Here is a 19,148-nt window from a genome sequence, read left to right on the forward strand (position 1 = left end):
CTGTGACCCAATGTTATTGATTTTTCGACAGACGGATGACTTAGAGGGGTATTTCAGGTTAGGTTCAAGATGCTGATAATACAGCTAATAAATAAATTAATAAATAAATACTAGATAAAGACTAGATAAATAAACATGTTAAAAATACAAATGAACAGCATTCATAAGAAATGCAATTATCTTAAAGTTGAACAGGTGGACACAGCAAATCATTGAGATGTAGTAATGTAACACTTCATGCACATGTGTACATCCTCCTTGCAATGTGATTGTCTTCCTGCCAGCTCACCTGTCTTCAATCCAGTTGTAGAAGACAGGTGATCCGCCCTGACTGCTTTTTTTTCTCTCTTCTCTACGTCAGCAACCAGGACAGACACACACCTGCCATGGCTTCATAAAAACGAGTGTGGCACGGAGAGAAGACAAACCCTGATGGGATCTACACGCTTTGAGAACGATGAGACTTTTATCGCGCATCGATAAATGTGTGTTAAAGTAAACAACCAACGAAAGGAATAGTGATTCAGAGAGAGGAGAAGGACCTGACTGGAACATAACATGGCGGTAAGGCTAAACATGTGTCATTGCATGAAAATGTATTTTCGAAATCTTTATGGGACCAAGACTTTCTGGTAGTGCAGTGGTTCTCAAAGTGGAGTCCGTCCGGGGACCCCCAGGGGTCCTTGAGAGAGTTCCAGGGTGTCCCCAGCTAAATGATAGTTTGGAACCAAATGGACCCTTATGGGTCTGTAACTCTTGAGAGTGTACAAATGGATTTGTACACTCTCAGAGTTAAATTAACATATACATGCCATTAAATGGGGGTCCGTAGACTAATGCATGTCAAACTGGGGGTCCTTGAAATGAAACCGGTTGAGAATCACAGCTAGAGACGTGAAAACCTTCTCTTGGCGTCCCTGGCATATTTCTTCAAATGGGGGTCCTCGGGCCTAATTAGTGTCAATATGGGGGTCCTTGACATGAAAACGTTTGGGAACCACTGTGGTATAGTCTATAGTGTACTCACTGTACTGTATATGTGTTACTATAAACATGTTGTTTCCCACACAATGGGATCAAAGGGTTTTATCTGTACACACAGACGGAAACACTGTCCCATCATTCTATTCTAGGGACTGATGTTTAGATTATTAGTATTAATGTGTCCCATGTACTCGCAATACATTCAAAAGTGGCCACACATTTTGACACTTTGTTTCTGTGGAGTAAAAAAATAAAATGTAAAAGTTGATGTCAGGACATTCTCACTGAAACCGTGCCTTCATGCACCTGCAACAGACAGGCTTGCATAATCTGTTCTGAATGCCTGAGAAACAATAGAACAGGCCAAAGAAAAGCATTCAACTGGACAAACCAGTGGAATGGCACATTTCAAAACGTCTTGAAGCAACACACACAAGCCAATAGTCTACCTAGTACTGAGTGAATAAGCTGTGAGCAGGGACGTGCAGAGAGTGTTGGAGAGGCAGGGGCTGAAATCCCATAAGAGGGCACTTTTGGACAAAAATAGCAGATCTACAAGCTCACAACACGTCGCGCTGTGACGCGTTGAGAGCTTGTAGATCAGCTATTTTCGGGGCGCAACACAGCATTCTTTAGCTAGTGGAGATGCGGTGTACGACATGGATTTCTAAACATATTTGCAAAATACTGTGTTCAAGTTCAGGAGACTTTCTCCTGAATGGTGCTTCCGGCATAACCTGACTCCGCCAAATGTGGCAGCAGAGAGTACACTGGGTTCCCCCCTCCTGCTCCCATCTGGGAACTCTCAGGCAGACTTGATGCCCGGCCACAAAACGGCCTGGCCAATCAGCAGCAGCTAGAAGCTAGAAGCTGCTGCTAGAAGCTGCTGGAAGCTGCTGCTGATTGGCCAGGCCGTTTTGTGGCCGGGCATCAAGTCTGCCTGAGAGTTCCCAGATGGGAGCAGGAGGGTATTCTCTGCTGCCCCATCTGGCGGAGTCAGGTTACTTCCGGCATGGCATGGAAAGGAGTGGGATTTGCATTTCTTTCACCATAGTAAATGCTGCAGTCGTGGTCTGGAAAGGGCAGTTGTTTTACAGACGGGTAAAAGGGCAGGGGCTGAAGCCCCCTTTGATGTCTATATGTGTGCACGTCCCTGGCTGTGAGCTCTATCAAAATACAGATATTCCTCTTCAGAATTGAAGAGGAATAATTAAACTGTTTGTAGCTTATGGCTTTACGCAAGTGAGACAGAAATCAGTTACTTGTACGATATTTCAAGGTGGTGAAGTGATATTTCTTTCTTACAATACTGGACGCGAAAAACGCGTCCAGTGTGCAACCACCTAAACTATTAACCACTTAAACACTATACTTTATTGACCAGGGTCTCCCAGGGGTCTGTACAGTACTTGGCCCTTCCCCCCCCTCTACACAGAATAGCTTTGCCAAAAAATATATACCAGGGGAGGGATGTGCAGAGTGGGAAGTCGCTATGATCGGCGGTTGTCCGAAACTATTGATGAATCTGAAAATCTTCATATACAGTAGAGGCGCGGGATGTCATCAATGTGACGTCATAGTACTGATGTCTACTCTAAGGCCCCATTTACACTGGCAGACAAATCTAGCCTGAATCAGATCTGTGCCACATCAAGATTGAAATCCGATTGGTTTAAATGGTCACATGACTCATTTGGACAAATCAGATTCCAATCTGGATGTGGCTCAGATCTGATTCAGGCTGGATTTGGCTGCCAGTGTAAATGGGGCCATAGACTGGCCTGTCCTGACTCCGTTGTGTGGGCATGGCTGACAGGGAATGGGTACTCTGACAAGGGTTACGGGTACTGGGGGTACATGGCCGGAGGGGCATGTGTTCTAAGGCAGTGGTTCCCAAACTTTTTCATGCCAAGGACGGGTCCCAAATTGACATTTATTAGTCCGTGGACCCCCATTTGAAAAATATATGCCAGGGACCCCCCACTAGAGAAGAATTGTATGGCTCTAGCAGTGATTCTCAAACGGAAGCCCATTTAATGGCATTTCTATCTCTGGGACCCCCAATTTATATTGGTTCCTAACTGTCATTTAGCTGGGAACCCCTGGAACTCCCTCAAAGACCCCTGGGGGTTCTTTCTAATTCTTTGTTTGGCCCAAAACATTGTGTTTACTGTCATGATTTGTCACAACGCGAGTTGGCTTTGTCCGCGGTGTAAACGTCTTTAAATAAATACTTTTTGAAAAGTCTGAGGAAAATGGCGGGACTGCGACGCTCTATAGCTTGATTATGTTGTTGTGGCGGGTTGGGTTTCCTCACCAGGTTACATAAGGTAGCGTATTTGGCATCGTTTAACACAAATGCAAACAATACATATTACAGTACATAAACACAATACAAGATCCATATCTACTGTAACACACTGTCACAATCAATCATACATGTAAAGGACATTGAGGTCCAAAACAATGGTCTAGTGCCTCAGATGACCCCTCACTTCCATGCAGGTGCTTCCTGTATGTTTCCTTTCAGAAACACTTGGGCATATTTAGCTAGAACATAAGCCAGGGGTTCTCAACGGTTTTGGCGGGAAAGGCTTTGGCCATGTCTCGAGTCGTGACCCCCGTCCTGTCCCACCCCCCTCCCCACCCCCAATACAAATTGACCGCTACAAACAATAACCTCAATAATAGAGAAAAGACATCATAAATAAATACTGAAACCAGATCATCATTAAGGAAAGTTTATGCATGCAATTGCACTATGTGTACTATGTAAACTCTCAATTTCCATTTTCCAGCCAGTCAGTTGCAATTTGTATTTATTTATTTATTTTTTAATAATCTGGGGACACCCCAAAATAATTTCGGGCCCCCCCGAGGGGTCGCGACCCCCAGGTTGAGAAGCCCTGAGCTAGAAGGTTAAACTGAGGTTCTGAAGTTCAGTGTACTTTGGTTTAAAATGCAGCATCAACAAAGGTTCAGTGTTGTATCTTGAGTATATCCAACAGCAACAATGGCTAGCAAAGCAAACAGTATTGGCAGCAAATTAGACAGAACAGGTTTGTGGTTAGTTGTGGCTATGTAGCTGCACTTGACCAATAACACCACAAACCTGCTCTCAGGTCAGTTTCTTCTAACTACAGCTTCTAACGGTTTCAGGTTTATCGTACATTTTGCACATGTATCTTCTTATTCTTCTACATATTTGTTACCCTGACCATGATATGCAATACGTGTCTCAGCACCTCAGTGCTGGCTGTGGTAGGGAGTACATCCCTTACCATGTTGATGAGTTGTCATTTTCTTCTTTTGCAATGTTATTTATTAATTTCTTAGAATTGCATTAATTCAAACTGGGTGCTGTATTACAGGCCCTAGACAAACCCTAGACATTGTTTTTATTTCATGGATTTGCTTCCATCTAAAGGTTAATTCTGCTAAAGGGCTAGGCTAAGCACTGTGATGTAGGGCACACAGCTACAGCTATACAATTTATAATGGATGTGTTAGTCAACAACAATATTGGCCATGCTTGAGCCTTGCACACTGGGACACCGAATCACATCCAGTATTATTAAGTTCATTAGCTGCAGCTGTATTGCTTTACAACAGTGCCTGTATATTTTATTTTCTTGTGTCGCTTCTCCAGGAATCAGTAACATGCTAAAGCCATGATGAATTGGACATTGAAAAGGGAAAAAGATTTAATTCCACTCTCCACAGGAGTGTGTGTATGTTCCCTCAACCCTAAATTCTCTCAGCACTATGTTAACCCTAATCCTTAGGATATAATAGGGTTCTAATCCTGGGGGAACATGGAGGTAACATAAGGCCCTCCCACATGTACATCAACACGACCATTCACACAAGAAATATGTTTTCCCGGACAGCAAAACAATGTTGCTTTTTCACACATCATCCTTTTTGTCAAAGATGTCATCGCACTGCATGCGATGACCAGATAATGAGCAGGAAAAAGTACTACAGACAGTATGTAGCTCCGCATCTAAACGATAAATCTAGGCGAGACAGAAAATAATAATACAGTCGATGACGGATATGTTTTCTGAATGAACAGGTTCAGACCAAATGACACCTGAAGGGTGTGTCACACTGATTCACACTCGGTACTAGTTTTTCGTCGGGGATATTCCTCTTGAATGTGAAAGTGAATGGACCAGGTCTATTTTTCAAACACTTTCAGAGTTATATTAACCCTGTATTTTACTGCGTATTAACCAGAACAACTGCAAACATTTTTGTCTTTGTCATAACTGGCCCCACAGCCACCCGTACCCCCTAGGACAAAACGTCTGGAGAAGTCCTTTACTACCTCCACCCTTACTATTGGCCCCTGTGAAGTGCCTTCCTCCACCCCAACAGAGGCTCTCTATGAAGACATAGACTCCCTAAATGTAAGTTAATATCTCACCCAAATATTCATATATATACTGTATATACTATATGTGCCATGGGGGAGTGCCAGGAGGGATAGCGAGACGCATCATAATTATTATTTGATTTGTTTTTGTTCTTGTTTTTTTGTTTGTAATTGTATGTATCTTTTGTCGTATGTTGCACGTTGTATGTTGGACCAAGGGTGGGGGGGAAGATGTAAGGGCACAAAGGGAAAAAAAGAAAAAATATTACTTTTGACATCCTATGGCTACTGTATTGGGCTATATTTTACTTGTTTGTACTTCACTTTGTATTGTCAAAAGCAATAAATAAAAGGTTAAAAAAATATATATTTATATTCATATATAGAGGTTAAAAAGTAGATTAACAGATTAAAACTGTGATGTGATGAGAAAGTTGAGTTGAGAATTTCTCCCTTGATTCTTTGACTAATCCGTCATGTGGATTTTGAGTCAAAATAATTCCATTGCATGTGTGGTGTTCCTTTGTGATGTTAATGCCAATACTTTTCTCTTATACCTTCAGACTGATCCTATGGAAAGAAGCCTGTCACTGACTGACACCATGAGGCCCAGGCCTCTCCCCAGGTCCAAATCATGTCCTCGTCCTGCTCGTCCGCCCCCTCCCAGTCCCCCTACAAACAAGCGGCTGTCTTCCTGTGGTTCCACCACAACTCTTAATGGAGGCCACAACAATAACAGCTCAACAACTTTGGAGGTAGGAAATGTTTGTGAAATGAAAAAGGCAGTGAAATGAAATGTTCCAATCAAAATAACACGTCCATTATTTGTAGAGAATATCGGGCGTACATGAATCTTACAAAATAATTGCTGGCATGAACGTCGAGCACTAAGCGGTATAAGCAACACTCATGGCTTGCGAAATATGCACATTTTCAAAGGCACACTCAAGTATTTCTGAAATGTTGACATCATTGTGTAGCCATTTTTAATTTAAACAAAATATTTGTGGCATAACATTTTTCAAACAGTGGATCATACAAAACAACAGCTATTGTGATATGTAGGAGTAGTATATTAGCTGGAGAAATGACAAATTCTGTTCATGTGTTGTCCAGACTACACGTATAGATGGTGGAGAGAGACGCAGATCACCATCCCCTCTTCCACCTCCACGACCCCCTCCCCCCTCCAGCTACCTTGCCCCCTCAGAGTATAAGAGAGGACTAACACATCAGGTAAGTCATTATGCTGCATGTTCACTGTACCAGACTGCACAATAGAGCGTCGCAGTCCCGCCCCCTACCATGGACCAGGAAATGAATCCCAATGCATTTTTCCCATAGACATTTCAAAAAGTATTTATTTAAAGACGGTTACGCCACGGACAAAGCCAACTCGAGTCGTGACAACTCATGACAACACAAACAATATTTTGGACCAAACAAATAATTACAAAGAAGAAAAACAACAAAAAAAGTGTTGTAACCTGCCGTTTTTTTCTTCTTTCTAATTATTTTTTCGGCCCTAAAAAATGTGTTTGTTGTCATGATTTGTCACGACTCGAGTTGGCTTTGTCCGCGGCGTAAACGTCTTTAAATAAATACTTTCTGAAATGTCTATGAGGAAAATGAACGGAGAATCATTTCCTGGTCCATGGTAAGGGGCGGGACTGCGACGCTCTATAGGGCAGGCCATATAGCACCATGTATTTCCTTTTATGACGTTTGCTGGAAGCTTCTCAACGCAAAATACTGTGTTCAAGTTCAGGAGACTTCGGAAAAAAAGCAATTCTCCTGAATGCTGCCTTCCGTTATGGCATGGAAGGACAGGAGTGGCATTAGCATTTCTTCCACCCTAGTAAATGCTGCATTCGTGGTCTGGAAAGGGCAGTTGTTTTACAGACGGGTAAAAGGGCAGGGGCTGAAGCCCCCTTTGATGTCTATGTGCACGTCCCTGATTGTGGGTAGCCTGAGAGGTCTGTTGAACAGGGAGTTCAACAAACCACGTGCAACCCAGATTCGGCTCAAACAAGGGGTTAAATTAATTTCGCTCCTATGCCACTAAAATGTGGAACGCCCTACCAATGGCCATTAAAATAACTGTGAATCCCTAGACTCCTTCAGAACCGCTCTCAAAGAGCACTTACGGGCGTCTGCAATTCAAAATTGGCCCCTGTCAAAAAGTCCCCTCCCCTATTTTTCCATACTGTACACGTTCCCCCGCAGGCTATACCAGCAACTATTGTGCATCATTGTTGGAATGTTTATTAGGCTCTCTAAACGTAGACAATACACAATAGCAATAACTGACATGCCTCAAATGACTGTCGAGTTGGAAGCTTCCCATCTCTAGGCCACTGAAATACAGTAAGTGAAGGGAGAAACCCCATTGGTAATCCCCGTTTTTGAGAAGGTGCCAAGGTGTCATGTCAGTGTCATGGTAGCCTCGGAAACCCAGGCGTTTCTTTTTCAGGGAGAAAAAAGTGTCATGGAAGATTGAGTAGGCTTGCCAGTCTTCTTGAGACCCCACCCTTTGAATCACTGCTTATTGCTAAAGTAATTCAGGGGAGGCATACCTTTGATGTCTGTAAATAGACGTGTACCGTAAATAGATAGAAGGAAGTGTCACACTCTGGTGAACAGTTGTGTATTCCTGTAACTGTCACTGACGATACAGATGTTCAGATAAGGACTAGTAGGAAGGTTGCTTCTCGTTGCCATGGTGAGGTGAGGGAATACAAAGAGAGGGAAATTACAGTTAAACTCAAGGACGTATAGATGACACAACACTTTTTTTTCTCCAGTTGAATATATTTATTAAAAGATTACAGTATGCTATATTATAATGTTTATTTATGTTGTATTATCCTATATTAAAATTGGCCAATCGGCCGGCCGGACCATGGCCACGTTACTATAATCAATCAATCAATCAAACCTTGTCGATACTATGCTATTTTTACCAAATGTTTGCCCCAGAATAAGGATGCTAAGGTAAACTTAAAGATTAAGTAAAGGCAGTACCTCACACGCTTGCAAGTAAGACTTGACATGGCTGACAGGAAACTGTCCTTTAAGCCAACTCCACACTGCAGAGATTCTCTGTTGTCTGTTGAGTCTGTGACATTTTCCGAATACTGATTATTTTTTGTGAATGTAATAATGTGAACTGTTATATAATTTGTCTCTTATCCGCAACAGTACGTCAACACAGGAGAAAGCGGGGCACCACAGCGGCCTCAACAGCCACCTCCACCACAGTTCACCCCTCCTCCGCCACCACAGTTCACCCCTCCTCCTCCACCACGCCCCGTGACGAGGCCACCTGTGTTGTTGTATTCCTCCGGCACCTATGATGACACCCAGGCCCTGTACACCGAGATAGAGTGTCCCCCGTACCTGGAAGTGTTACCAGATGAGAACGATAATAGGGTGAGAGAGAGAGAGGCACGCACGCACGCACGCACGCACGCGGGTACACTCATAGGCCGATATAAGGAAAACATGCATGCTCACATACGTGCATGCGTATAGCAGAGTATCCCTGCTGAAGACCATCAGAAACCTAATAACTATTTTGGCCAAGGGGGGGGGGGGGGGGGGGGGGGGGGATTCCCATGTGGGGAAACCCGGGCTCAAATCCGGTGGTTCCAATTGGGGCTCGTCTGGATTGGATTTCCAGGCAGGGGGTGGTCAAAGGTGGATGAAGCGTATACCCAGTGTTGTAGTGCTACTTTTAGAAGTGTGGGGGGAGCCCCATAAGGCACGTGTGCACAAACATGCAAGCGCATGTACGTGCATGTGTTCAATGCGTGCAGATACACACTATTAAAAAATGCAGATATGTATTATATCCTTTTTCGAAACAGGGTTTTACTTAATCGTATCCATAAAGGTAAATGACAAGTCAAAAAAAGCATATTTTTGCCAAAATAATAATTTTAGACGTGAGAAGTGGGGGGATGGCGCGTCCCCGACCGTCCCCCACTACACCCCTGCGTATACCTCTGTCTGAAGGCCAGAAGTCCTGATATCCCTGGTGCTATCCCTTTTGGACTGAGTGTTTGATTGTATTCGGTTGACGTTGTTACCCCCCCGCCTTTGAAGGGGGGATGGGGTCTCTTTTGGCTGAACAGTACATGTTTGTACCACCGTGATGAACTGCCACTTAACCTTTTGAGACCTGAGGCCGATTCTACAAAATGCCTTAAATCAGTAGTTCGCACACTTTAAAGATGTTTCAAAAATAGCCGCACGAAGAGACGCTCTGTGAGCTTGTATATCTGCTATTTTTTTGAAAAGCCAACACAATCATCTAAAATGGCACCGATGCTCTCCCGGTTTTAACGGATTAACCATCACCAATATTATTGTGACATAAAAAAGTTGGATTGTGAAAATTTTTCTTATTTTTCTTTTTAGGCAATTGCACCCAAAAAACCTGAACTTTTAACATCCAGTAGATTTTCTGTGATCTGGGGTTTTCTGGCTCAAACAAGTGCTCTGATTTTCCTGCTATTTGTGATGTCACAGCCTGCAAATCCCATATATTATGTCAATGGGATTTGCCAGCAGAAAACTCCAGACCACATCATAGCCCTGGGCCGGCACCTAGGCAAACAGGGAAACAGAGAGAGGAATGGAGGGGAAGACACACAGCAAAAGGTCGTCGGAATCGTATTACCATACGATTCCGACGACCTTTGCTGTGTGTGAGTGTCTTCCCCCCCCATAACTCTCCCTGTTTCCTGTCACCCTACCCTACATATATCAATAAAGGCAAAAAGCCCCCCCCCCCAAAAAAAAAGAAAAACAACAACAAAATAGCTTCATAAACAAGCTCACAATGCGAGTTTGCAGATTTGCTATGTTCGAAAGATGCTTGAAATTTTTCCATTTGAACATTCCACCTATAGAGCGTCGCAGTTCCGCCCCCTCGAGAGACCCGGAAAAGAAATCCCTGTTCATTTTCCTCAGACTTTTCAGAAAGTATTTATTTAAAGACGTTTACGCCGCGGACAAAGCCAACTCTTGTCGTGACAAATCATGACAATAAACACAATGTTTTGGGCCAAACAAAGAATTAGAAAGTAGAAAAAAACGGCAGTTACAACACTTTTTTTTGTAGTTTTTCTTCTTTGTAATTATTTGTTTGGTCCAAAATATTGTGTTTGTGTCTTTAAATAAATACTTTTTGAAATGTCTATGGGAAAAATGCATTGGGATTCATTTCCTGGGCCTGGCGTCGTCATGAAAGGGGGCGGGACTGCGACTCTCTATAACGACATGCACAAGGTATGGCCACGGAGCCGACTTGGGGACCCAACGCAGCTCCTCCAAGGAAAACAAACAAATTAACGGAGCTGAATGTGAATCCCCCCCACCGCCCACCCCTTTTTTTCCCTCACTGTATATGTTTCTTTTCCCTTTTTACCTCCTTTATGATGAATTCCTGTTCTGTCCTTTGTCTATATAGAAGTGTCTATTTGTCTCTAAATGTTTTGATGATTTGAACATGGTGGACCCTATTGGAAACAAGTGTAATGCTTAATTGGGTCGTCCACTCACAGTTAACAGCCTTTGTATTGAGTTTGTGCTTGAAATGTACTGTAATTCTGCAAGCTGTTAATAAATTCTTCAATCAATCAATCAAAGGACTGAGGCCGATTCTAAGAAAATGTCTTCTAAACAGTTTTCTGAAAAACCTATGTTTCTATATGTCAGTTCTGCATGCTCAACCTTTTTCATGTCAAGGACGCTATGAGCTTGTAGATCTGCTATTTTCCAATAGCTAAAGTATAACATAATCCTTAAAACACCAAAAGGGGTTCCCGACCTGAATAACGTGTAATTTAATCTCATTTCAGATCAGGCCGTCAAACAGCACGTACAAGCAGTACATGGCACTAGCCCGGACCCCACCACCACCAACTCCACCACGCTACCACAACGCTGACTTTCCTGCACACCAGGAGGAGGTATAATATTATGGCCATAATGTAACCGCAAAGAAATTGAATTATACTCTTTGCTCTAGCTCCTTTCCCCTTTCCAACAAACAATACTTTTATGCACAATACTATTTGATTTTGTTTTAAGTTTTTACTTTCTTTATTATCTCACTGGAACACTGCAGATGATCATTCCAATTATTTCACGTAATCGTAATCTGTGAGAATCTACTAACCAAACCAACAAACCAACAAACCAAACATACTTTAGTTTAACCTTATAATAGCAACCGCAAAAAAGTATAGGATCTAGTCTAGAGGTTCTCAACCTGGGGGTTGCCAAAACATTTTGGGGGGTTCTCTAGATTATTTTCAACTGAATGGCTGATAAATGGAAATTAAGAATGGACATGTATTTTTAAGGTTATTAATTTGTAGCGGTCTTTTTGTATTGGGGGGGGGGGGGGGGCGAGAGTCACGAGACATGGCCAAAGCATTTCCGGCGGTCCCCAGCCAAAAACGTTGAGAACCCCTGGATTCTATATAGTCAAATGTGTAATTGCAAAGAAACCACTCAACTGTAAATGCATTGACTGAAGCTACGCTGATTTTACCGCCCCTTTCTGACAATAAAAACCTCTTCTTCCCAGGACGTAGACAGGCTGTTGATATGGCTGAAGACAATGGCATGTAAGTACGGTATAACATGTTGTGTTTTGCTTTGTGTTGGATCTGGTTCTGTGTGGTGCTGGTGGCCTTGGCAGGGCTGCCAACATTGGGACTGTGAGAATCCAGGAGATATTTTTGGGGGGTGCAGGGGAGGACTCCCCAAGCGGGGAGGGTCTGGGGGTCCGCCCCCAGGAACCTTTTAACTTTGTTTTATCAGGCTTGCTTTACTAGCATTGGAAAATGATTGGTACAGCTTTTCAGCCATTAAAACGCAAAAAGTAGGCCTACAATCCCTACATATATTGATTTGATGACTGAAGCAATGTAAGACCCATCTTTAATAATAACATTATTATATAACATTATTATAATTATATAATAATTCAATATTTAAGTGAACATCTCTGTATAATTGCATGCACTGCCCCCCCCCCCCCCCCCCCTCCCCCACAATCCTTTTAACATAGTAGATGTAAGTTGAAAGTTCATGTGTTCTGGTGAATTTGGGGAGTTTGATACCAAATCCAGGAGAAATCCGGGAGAAAATCAAAACCATTGTGTGCATTGCATTATCTAAACTCCATCTCTTTTTGTATTCTTGTAGACTCGAATAACATGGCTCCATCACTGTATGGCCTCAACATCGAAGATGAAACGAGGTAAGAGGAGCTGACAGTCTGTATGTAGGCCTAACCTTTTCACGTCGAGGCCCATTATTTATTCTGCATTTGATAATGCAGAATAAATCTCGCATAAGATTTTGTTCACAATACCATGTTGCCAAACGATCAAAATAACAATTCTTCTACATTCTCTAATTGTGTAGACTTCTTGTAAATTAAGTAATGCAGATGATTAACAATAATTTAACTCTTGAGAGCGTAAAATGAAACCAAATGGACCCGTAAGGGTCGGGTTTCATTTTACGCTCTCAAGAGTTGAGTATATATTGGCCAGAAACGTATCTCCATAGTGGTATTTCAACTTTTTATGTTTAAGTACACGACGCTTCTTCTTAGTTGGAACACAAGATAGATTTACAATTTACAATTTAGGCATTTAGCAGACGCTCTTAATCCAGAGCGATTTACATTAAGCAAGAACAAAAAAAAAGCATGGGAATACCACAAGAAACATGCGTAAGCTAAGAACGTAACTAGAACATATCTATATAATGACACTATACATATAAACTATACATACTATACTATGCTGTACATATATACTATGAAGTGCTATGACTACATACAATGCAATTATTGTGCTGTCTACATGACATGCTATAAGTCTGTTTCAAATGCTATCTAAGTCTAAAAAGTGCTGTCTAAGGGGGTAGGGTAAGTGCTATAGATGGTGCACAGGAAAGAACAATATTAGCTATATATGGATAGTTTCACAATAGTAAATATCCAGTATCCATAGCTAATAGCTATGGATAGTTTCACAGTTAGTTTAGTATGTCGCAATATTCAGCAGCATGCATTCACTTTTAGATTGCATCCATAGGGCAACAGGTTACGTACTGTATTTGCTAGATCTGCAGAATGGTGTTGGGACATATCCTCGGCTACTGTCGGCCACAGCGAGGCTGCCTGTTATCAGGAACTTTAAGAGTAAACATGCTCCGTTACAACAGGCGACATCGCTGCTGTAGGGGCGTAACGGTACATTTTAACAGCGATGTGATACGCATCACGTTACATGGTTGACGATACGATACATGGACGTAGTGGACGATTTGTGTTCATTCATCATGGCGATACGATACCATTCACCACTTACGTTTGTAAGTAGGTTTTATAAATATTGAACTTAAGTTTTCATTTGGACATACAAGGTTTACGCTTGTCTCGATCTCCTGATGCAGGAATGATGATGCAGCAGAAGCTCTTGGCGTACCGGCGATTAGAACTAAGTGTTTCATAACACAGTAGTGATTTCAGATTTCGTTGCTGTCGGGAGGAAACCATGCACCTACTGTAACTACATTTTTGAGGTTATTGATTATTTTCGTGTTTTGCATGCAGTGTTATTGAACACCCTTTACGTCTGTGTGTTGGTTAAAACATATTGAACCAATGAAAGGTAGTAAAAAGTGCTTCGGACAAAACCTTGTAACTCCATTGGACCCTCAAACTGTCTGCTATTTAAGCAACTAACTCCACCACCTCTCACCCTCTCATGCATGTGACAATATATAAAGTCACAATGCCAACTTTGATGGGGCAGTATTGCTTTGTTTTCTAAATATGTTTTATTTATACTTTTATACTCAAGCTTGATGATTACCTAGAAAATTATTAAACAACCAATTTACCCTTTGTCAAGTCCCGCCCGTGGTTCTGCCCCTCTTTGCACCCATTGGTTGCCGTGTCATGGTTGGACAAAAATCCTCTCTCTCCATCCACTACCATTGAAATAACAGGTTTTTCAGTTGCTTCGTATTGATATTCTGTACATTCTATTCTTATTTTAAACTTTGTGTCAGTAAAAAGGAACAGCACAGGTGCAGCATGGTGACTGGGCATATCATGTTTGTTTTTAGTTTTTTTCCAAAAATGATGTTTTAGCAAATTCAACATAAACTAGGTGGAACCAGGGCAGAACAAGGCAGAAGAGCCTGCTGGTTAGTCAGTCAGGGACCAATCAGAAGGCTGACAAAGGGTGAATTAACCAACAGTTGGTTACGTCGTCTATGTGTTTTTCTAAGCTTTTCTAATACTGAAAGCAGAACCTAATCTGACCACAATGTCAGGGTACATATGGTCACTTACAGGTCATTTCACGTTGTCTCGTCTACTTACACAAAGTTGTGAAAACCAGACAGACTGTAACTTTCAAACTGCAAATTTAGATGTGTTTTACATTAGTGGCATGTTCTTAAAGAGACCTGGGTCACAGTGGTATATAATAATAATAATAATAAACCTTGATTTATATAGCACCTTTCAAAACGAGGTTACAATTAAAGTGCTTTACAAAAAAATAAAATAAGAACAAATGCAGTGCACACCAAAAACAACAGTTTACAATAATAAAAATAAAGAACAGGCAATGTATAGAAATGCAGTAGGACATAAGAACAATAGGGAATGTTTAGAAAACGTTTAGGTGTTAAAAGCAGCTTTATAAAAGTGAGTTTTTAGGAGGGATTTGAAGCGGGGGACGGATTCTGCAAGCCTTATCTCGAGGGGGAGGGCATTCCAGAGAGTTGGGGCTCTGAGTATACTGTATGATTGAGATGCTTATCGTAGCACATTTAATTACAGTTGTGTCTCTCCCATCACATCTTCTTGGCATCCACATCCACAGTTGGGTCTACATTCCTCTATTAACTATCTTTCCATTATGTCAGAACCACTGGTCTTTATTTTCTTCAGTTTAAAATTCTGTGTTCAAAAGACAATCTTAACATTAAGTGAAAGAAACAGAGAGACACTTATACCACACAATACATCTGATAACTTTTAAAGCATATTATGCAACAGTAACACACTATACTGTCCTCACTACACTTTGTGTCGAATTTACCCTCTACATGTAGGGTAGATTCTACTCTAAATACTTATTAATGCTAGAAAGCAACACTCATTGTACTCACATATACAGTAGGAACAGACCTCTATGACCTAACCTGTGGCTAGGATGGCCAATGTTTTCATACATGCTTACGTTTTTCATAAATGCTTACCACACTATTAATTGACATGTACTTGGAGAGCGAGCCGGGAGAGCCCATAGACATGCCACCACATTAAAGAGAGGATATTGTCCCGGCCCGGGTCCAATCAGCATAAAGGTCGATGGGTCTGGGGCGGAGCACCAGATGATGTATGTGAAATTATCTTGGAAGCAGAAACATGCGGAATTCACAATCTCATCAAACAATCATTAAGGTTTAATATGATATATATAGTACATAAATACTGTTATCTAGTGGGAACACAGTCCCCAAGGACGAGCCAGCTGCCTGGCTGCCTTGAGCCAGCCTTTCAACTTGGAAGCTCCTGTGTACTAACTAGAGTTCTGAACGGGCCTGAAAATTAAGGCCCGGCCCTAACTGGGCCCTAACTGATCAGGCCCGAGGCGCCCGGCCCGACTAATTAGCATAGATTTTAGCCCGACCCGGCCCTAAACGTTGGGTCAGTTCGGGTTTGGGCAGAATTTGAGAAATCTTCACAGAGTAAAAGTCCCGAGGCGCCCGGCCCTATTGATTAGTACACATTTTAGGCCCGGCCCGAAAACGTCAGGTCGGGTCGGGCCTGGTCGGGTTCAGGCAGATTTTGAGAACTCTACTGTGTAGTGTCAGTGTACCTCACAGAAAATCAGGCCTCATGAGCCCGTCCAGATTTACAGACTTAAAATGTTGTACTAACAAAAAGTAACTTTCCTTTCTGACATCCAGGCTATACTTAATGATGCACATGATGCATGTACAGTAACTACGTCTTGACCTCAGTATGAACCAGGCCTGGAATTTCATCTATTTAGAGGCAAGAAAGGGAGGCCACTTGGCCTTTGGTCTTATACATGTTTTTAGGGCACAAAGGCCAAATGCCAGGACAGCAAGGCCATTAAATAAAAATGTGTTTGAATTGATTTAAATTTAAGGGTTAAGAATGCTTTTTTCATAAATTAGTGATTGGTATTTACAAATTACCAATACTTGTACAAAGTCTTGGAAAAGGAGTTCAAAGGTTCATACACAGTTCACATCCTGTTGTACAGAAGCAGGATGTAGGCTGTGACATGCACATGCTGTGTGAGCAGAGATCTATAGCTCGTAGAATCTTTGCCTCAACGCTCGTCACTTTCATGCTTGATGTGACCTGGATGTGCAGATTATAATACATCTTCTTTACCTCCTTGCGTCATTGTTTCCGGAGTCAAGTCAGTTGTCTTGGCTATCACAGAATGAAGAGGTAACCAGAGGTAAATTAAAGGAAAGAGACAGAGGAGAAAACTGAAATCAGGCTCTGTTCAAAATATGTATATGTATTTCATAGAGTTATGAAAGTAGCCTATATGTGGATATAGGATTGAGGGAGCGATTCACACTTATGGTATATGAATAGCACTATACAGATAACACTATGTTCTCTTTTTTTGACAGAATGCTGAGACCATGTACAGTCTTGTGCATGTTATGCTGTGTAATATATAATATTATATATTGATTGATCAGAATGAGACTGCTGTGTATCCCTGATTCCCTATCTACACATTATCACATTCGCTTTTTGGCAAAAGACATATTCTAAGTCAGTCATCATGACTTCTATGATTTCTAAGTCATGGCATTTTTACAACGGGCCTACATCGATTTGAAGTTAGTTATGCTGTGCTGTGCCGTGTTTGTTGTGAGTTATTGCTATAAGAATATCAGGTGTAACCATCAGCCCAGTGTCATAGAAATGATGACCATTCCCTCAATCTGTTCTATCACTTTATATCTTCTACAGGGAATTCAACCAGAGAGCCATGGACATGAAGAAAGCCCTGCGTCTCTACAACCTCCTCCTGATTCAGCGCAACGCCAAGCTGCGGGGCCACATCTCCCAGCTCAACGGCATCTCCGACAGCGTGGACAAGGCGCAGAAGAAGACCAAGACCATGGGCATCGCCGGGGGCGCCACCGGCGCCGTGGGCGGTGTGGCGGCCGTGGTGGGCATCGCCCTGGCTCCCGTGACCATGGGCGCTTCTCTGGTTGCCACAGCTGTGGGCGCCGGCATGGTGGCGTCGGCGGGGGGCATGGGCGCCCAGGCGGCCATCGCCCGCAAGAAGTGCGTGGACAGGAGGACGGTGGATAAGGTAGTGCAGGACTACAGGGCCTGCGCTGCCGACGTGGAGTGCTGCGTGGTGTTGCTCCACTCTGGGATGGACGAGTTGAGGAGGCACGACCTGTGCAGGTTACAAAGGGGAGGGGCTCAGCCGGAGGCGCTGAGAATGGCACAGCTATCACAGACCATGTACGACGCTACGACACACATAGGAGGAGGCATGTCATCTGAGCGGCTGCTCCAGAGCTTTGCCAAAGAAATGGACCTGTACTTCACGGAAAAGGACGGCCAGAGGCTGAATAGGTCGGCCGAGTGCAAGTTTATGAGCAGAGTTCGTTTGCTGGCTCAAGATCTGCAGAGTGTGCTGGATGAACTGAACAAAATATGGAAGAAATTCAGTATAGTCTAAAGTAGACCAATGCAGTTCCCAAACGTTTTCATGTCAAGGACCCCCAAATTGACACTAATTACCCTGCGGACCCCCATTTGAAGAGATATGCCAGGGACCCCCATAACTAAGAGAAGATTTTCTCTGGGACCCCCAATTTATATTGTAAAATCAAAGTTAATTTAACTCGGCGTGTACAAATGGAACCATTCCATTCCATTTGTACACTCTCTGAGTTACAGACCCATAAGGGTCCATTTGGATCATTTAGCTGCAGGGACCCCCTGGAAGTCCCTCAATGACCCCTGGGATCCCCCTGAACCCTACTTTGGGAACCACTTGTCTAGACGGGGGAAAAAATAACATTGAGAATCACATCTTGATGACATCATCAAAGCAAAGCAAAGTTACTATATTTACCCAGGGTAACTGGACTAAGCATCAGATACTTGTTTACAGCCAGGCCCTGCTCATAGAACATTTCATGGTAGTGGTTCAATGCCTTGCTCAAGGGCACTTCAGCGGTGGTAATTTTAACGTGCCGGTCCGGGGATACGAACTGGCGATCTTCCGGTATCAAGACCGCTCCGCAAACCGTTCGGCCACCGCTGCCACATACACACAAGATGTGATTCACAAATGTGATTCACAACCTCCAGTTCTAGGAAACACAGAATGGGGGGACTTTTTTTGTATTATTTCCACACAACAGCTCTAATGTATATTAAGTATTAATGACATAGTAAAATGTTGAAAATTAGTGGAATTCCCCTGTAACTGTCTTGTATGATTTAAAAGCATGTAATGTATTTAAAACATATGTACAGTCCTATTATATTTTATTTATCAATGAAAGGGATTTTGATTTGTAATAAACAGCCTACTTCACACTTTTGCAGAGCTACTATTACTATAGTAATAGATACGGGTATTTCCATTACCAATGAATGACCACATTTGAACTCAGGTCATCAAACATAATGAACGAAAAAAAT

At 42.5% G+C, this 19,148-nt stretch overlaps 1 protein-coding gene across 8 annotated transcripts in view; it reads left to right on the top strand.

Annotated features, from left to right (window-relative positions):
- LOC306937638 (uncharacterized protein) overlaps positions 1–19,043 on the top strand; it is a 22,404-nt gene extending 3,361 nt beyond the window's left edge. For 7 of the 8 annotated variants that reach the window (XM_079521519.1, XM_079521516.1, XM_079521515.1 and 4 more), the window contains 9 exons: positions 362–564; positions 5,271–5,399; positions 5,929–6,120; positions 6,482–6,601; positions 8,567–8,797; positions 11,233–11,343; positions 11,967–12,006; positions 12,590–12,644; positions 17,448–19,043. In XM_079521519.1, the coding sequence (XP_079377645.1) occupies positions 559–564; positions 5,271–5,399; positions 5,929–6,120; positions 6,482–6,601; positions 8,567–8,797; positions 11,233–11,343; positions 11,967–12,006; positions 12,590–12,644; positions 17,448–18,174 (1,611 nt within the window). In that variant the 5' untranslated portion in view covers positions 362–558 and the 3' untranslated portion in view covers positions 18,175–19,043. The remainder of the gene's footprint in view (positions 1–361; positions 565–5,270; positions 5,400–5,928; positions 6,121–6,481; positions 6,602–8,566; positions 8,798–11,232; positions 11,344–11,966; positions 12,007–12,589; positions 12,645–17,447) is intronic. The other variant, XM_079521521.1, reaches the window with a different exon arrangement.
- Positions 19,044–19,148: the final 105 nt, after the last annotated feature.

The sequence above is a fragment of the Electrona antarctica genome (genome assembly GCF_951216825.1).
Source record: "Electrona antarctica genome assembly, chromosome: 14".
Taxonomy (NCBI): domain Eukaryota; kingdom Metazoa; phylum Chordata; class Actinopteri; order Myctophiformes; family Myctophidae; genus Electrona; species Electrona antarctica.